Source organism: Sinocyclocheilus rhinocerous, unplaced genomic scaffold (genome assembly GCF_001515625.1).
Source record: "Sinocyclocheilus rhinocerous isolate Xijiao unplaced genomic scaffold, SAMN03320098_v1.1 scaffold200, whole genome shotgun sequence".
Lineage (NCBI taxonomy): Eukaryota > Metazoa > Chordata > Actinopteri > Cypriniformes > Cyprinidae > Sinocyclocheilus > Sinocyclocheilus rhinocerous.
This window is the reverse complement of record NW_015641014.1, coordinates 329944-334577: the sequence shown is the minus strand read 5'-3', so window position 1 is coordinate 334577 and position 4634 is coordinate 329944. Positions and strand designations below refer to the sequence as shown.

At 39.1% G+C, this 4634-nt stretch overlaps 1 protein-coding gene across 1 annotated transcript; it reads left to right on the top strand.

Moving 5' to 3' along the window:
* Positions 1-302: 302 nt before the first annotated feature.
* Positions 303-4052, top strand: LOC107753534 (carboxypeptidase A1-like). Its single transcript, XM_016569697.1, has 11 exons — positions 303-375; positions 631-709; positions 815-949; positions 1116-1214; positions 1418-1519; positions 2738-2836; positions 2928-3038; positions 3142-3232; positions 3320-3519; positions 3604-3688; positions 3793-4052. The coding sequence occupies exons 1-11, from the start codon at positions 311-313 to the stop codon at positions 3978-3980; spliced, it is 1254 nt and encodes a 417-aa protein (XP_016425183.1). The 5' UTR covers positions 303-310; the 3' UTR covers positions 3981-4052.
* The last annotated feature ends 582 nt before the right edge of the window (positions 4053-4634 follow it).

The window sequence follows — 4634 nt, the reverse complement described above, 5'->3', positions numbered from 1 at the left end:
TGACTGTGGTGGACTGAATTTCCAGTTTAGTTCCTCATTTGACAGAGAATTATGGTATGAGGACTTAAAATACTGTAAATACAGCAACTTGTTATCTTCTCAATAAACCCTGAGTGGCTATATTAAGTAACAGGTGAGAGAACAGATGCAATGTTCTCATCCCTTAAATTCCATCATCAATGTTTTATAAGGTTATGAGAACCAAAGCAGCAGGTTTGTCAGACCCGTGACCTGTTAGCTCAGTCATAATCACCATGTTAGTATATAACGGTGGTCGCTAACTGTGAGAAACTCTACTTCAAGCAGCAAGATGAGGGGGTTACTGGTTCTAACCGCTCTTTTTGTGGCTGTGTTTGGCAAAGTGACTTTTGAGGGGTGAGTTCACAAATCTTACGTCTCTATTTCTCATACTTTTTGCTTTCAAATTCTCACATTCACATATAAACACATGTTGGAATAGTTACATATGTCCTATTATATACTAACAACTGACAAAAAGCTGACATCTTAATTTGGCTATTATTCTTTTTGACATCTAAAGCATACATTTTAGATTAACAAAATTTACATTTGCAAAATAGGCCTACTGAATATTTAGAATATTATCACTAAGTATTAATGTCTCTACAGAGACCAGGTTCTTCGGATCACTGCACAAGATGCAAAGCAGATCGCTCTCCTGAAGGAACTCCCTGAAGAGATACTCGGGGTAACGCCCATTGATCATGTTTCAGATCATCAGTGTTTCAGATTTGTTGGAATTATATTATAATATATAATATATAATATATCTTACATTTTGCTCTGTGTTCAGCTGGACTACTGGATGTCGCCCTCTCGTGTGTCCCTGCCCGTGGATGTTCATGTCCCGTTTCACAGCCTACAGGCAGTCAGGGCGTTCCTGGCATACCATCAGATCCCGTATCACGTCATGATTGAGAATGTCCAGGTGGGACTATATCAAAACTGTGTTTGGGGGGAAAACAAACAAACATGAAAATTAATGAAACATTTAATCATATTTAGTTGCATATAACACTAAATAAGTATTTATCAGGAATAATTACAAAATGTTAAGTTGAAAATATTTATTTGATGGCTTTCTGTACCATAAGGATTTGCTGGATGATGAGCAACGTGAGATGGTGAAATATCGTTCCTTTCCAAGAAGTACCGATGACTTTGTCTACACCACCTACCATGATCTGAACTCTGTGAGTGGTGCAACTTTAATTCAATATCAGTACAAGACATTGAACTTTCAACATCAGCCTTTTAGAATAAACTATACGTTTTATTGTGCTTTAAAATGGTTCACATCAAATGTGTTTCTGACTAGAGTTCAGTGTGTTGTTTATAAACCAGCACAGCCCACAAACCATTCTCAATCATTTGATCTTCACCGTGTTTCTCTCAGATTAATTCTTTCATGGACATGCTTGTGGCAGAGAACAGTAATCTGGTCAGCAAAATTGAGATTGGTAAGAGCTACGAGGGCCGCTCCTTGGACGTCCTGAAGGTAGGTCACGGCTCATGATCAATAACAGTCTTATGGTATTCTTTAAGCATGCTTACTTTACTATTAGGAAACAATTTTTATTTTTGGCCATTAATTATACTTCAGTCAGTGTTAGTGGAAATTAATTATTAAATCCCAATTTGCATACTATCTATATAATACATAATATGCCATATTAGTGTGTCCAAAATCATATGCTGATAATTGTATATAAAAAAATACCAAATCTTTGGTGAGTCCATGAAGTATGAATCATGCGTGTTTCATTAGCAAATTTCATTGCGTACAAGCTACTATTGCGATAAATATTGCGATTATGCCATGATTCTAATCAATTAAAAAGATAGTGAACCCCATGATTTATTCACCCTCAAGCCATCCTAAATGTCCTGGCTTTTCCAAGCTTTATAATGACAGTGAATGGCTGTTGAGATTTTGAAGTCCAATAAAGTGCATCCATCCATCATAAAAAGTGCTTCACACAGCTCCGGGGGGTTTATAAAGACCTTCTGAAGCGAATCGATGCATTTGTGTAAGACAAATATCCATATTTAAAACTTTATAAACCGTAATCTCTAGCTTCCGCTAACTGCCGTATGCAAGTTCATGAGAGAGTAGCGTTCCAGCTAAGGATGTAAGCGAATGAGGTGACGAATGCGAAAGCGCAGAGGAGAGAGCAAAACAAAACACAAGACACAAATTAGATGTACAAAACGAGGATTTGTAAAGAATATAAAGGCAAGAGGATTTTTGATATAAGCCAAGAGGAGACTGATTTTCCTTTGCTTTAAACAAAACTTGGTTCTCGCGAGACTAGCTTAGGCTACGCCCACATCCTAAGTCATCCGCTGGAATGCCACTCTCTCGTGAACATGCGCATGCAGCCTACACTACACTTATTAAAAATAAAAGTTAGGGGTAGCGATACAATGGAAAAAATGTGGGGCTTTGGGTTCCTTCAAAAAATGTTTCTGATAAAGAAATAAATAAAGAACCAGTTTTTTCTTAGTGTGAAGAATTAATCAATAATCTAAAGAACCTTTTCCCACTATAAAGAACTTTTTTTGTGGAATGGAAAGGCTCCATGAATGTTCAAAGTTCTTCATGGAACCATCAGTGCTAGTAAAGAACCTATACATTTAAGAGTGTATGCAATTTAAAGGTCAGAATAAATGAATATTTCCATTGGTTCAATATGACTAATATCCTGTCATTCAGTTCAGCACTGGAGCGAACCGTCCAGGTATCTGGATCGACACTGGCATCCACTCCCGAGAATGGATTACACCGGCCAGCGCAATCTGGTCTGCCAAAAAGGTCAGCTGAAATTATGAAACACAATCTACTCAGTCCACTACCACAAAACTACTGGTCAACAACTTTCCCACTTGTGTTTTCTATTGCATAGATCGTGACCGATTATGGACGTGACCCCGTCCTCACCGACATCCTTAACAACTATGATATCTTCTTGGAGATCATCGCCAATCCTGATGGTTTCGCATACACCCACAGCAATGTGAGTCTGATGCCTGGAAGACTTCACATTGAAAGCTAATCTCAATTGTAATAAAATTTGCCCTCTTTCTTGTGTAATCCAATTGTTTGGTTGGTTGGTTAAGGACCGCATGTGGCGTAAAACCAGAAAGCCAAACCCTGGCTCCAGCTGTGTTGGCGTTGACCCCAACAGGAACTGGGAAGTTGGCTTTGGAGGTGAGATGTAGCTTTGTTTGGGATATTGGGGTTCTGGTGTATTTATACTGTACATCCCAATGATATGTAATCTTTTTTCATCTACAGGGTCTGGTGCCAGCAGCAACCCGTGCTCTCAGACCTACCATGGTCCCAGCATTCATTCTGAGCCTGAGGTCAAGGCCATTGTGGACTTTGTGAAATCTCACGGCAAACTCAAGGCCTTTTTGTCCATCCACAGCTATTCCCAGATGCTCCTCTATCCATACGGATACACAAGCACTCCTGCAAAGGACCAGGCTGAACTGGTACGCATGTGGAAACATGTTGATCTGGATACTGTTAACATGATAGATCTGTTCAAATATAATAATTCTTTATTGTCTCTTCAGCATGAACTCGCCAGAAAGGCCGTCTCTGAACTCCAGTCTTTACATAACACTGCCTACACATATGGCAGTGTCATTACTACCATCTGTAAGTACATTTACAATTAACCTAAGGCTCTAATTTTGTCAATATTACAGTGTGTGTCAGAATGACTAATATTTATAATCTCATTACTATCTCTCTGCTCTCAGACCAAGCTGATGGAATCACTATTGACTGGACCTATGAACAGGGCATCAAGTACTCCTACACCTTTGAGCTGAGAGACACTGGCCGCTATGGTTTCCTCCTGCCTGCCGATCAGATCATCCCCACTGCTGAGGAGACCTGGCTGGCCCTGATGGCCATCATGGAGCACACCAGGAATAATCCATACTAAACATATAACAATGCTTCTGAGTCTAACTTCATAAAAGAGTGTTAATAAAAGACACTTAATCAATGTTGCATAAGCGTCGGATAATGTACGGTGAGTGGGTCAATATGGCAAAAAAGTTTTTTTATTGCCATAATGACTGTCAGATTGTAGATTATCCATTTTATTACATTGCCTCTTGACTAATAAATGAATAGGCCTACACTGACATGAAACATTGATTTGTGTTAAAAGTTTTTATAATCTTACCTGTATTTTCTCTTAAAGCTTCTGCTTAAAAATATTTCCATACATTGTGCAAAACATAAGGCTTAGCAACGACGAACACTACAACATTAAAGTAATATTAATATTAAGAGTCCTCTGAGGCTATTTTCACTTCAGTCGCAAGATGGATATAAAATATGGCTTAGCAACAAGACCGCACTGAAACGTACAGTAATATTAATCTTAAAGTCCTCTGGGGCCATTTTCACTACAACTGAGGAAGTGGCGAAATAAAAGTAACGTCTAGGTTACTTGTGTAACCCTCGTTCCCTGAAGGAGGGAACGGAGACGTTACGTCAGTCGTGACTGACGAATTGGGATCTCGCCCGAGAGCCCAATCACCTTCGAGTGTTAACTAAACAAGCCAATGACAGTTGGCGTGCGTGTTTC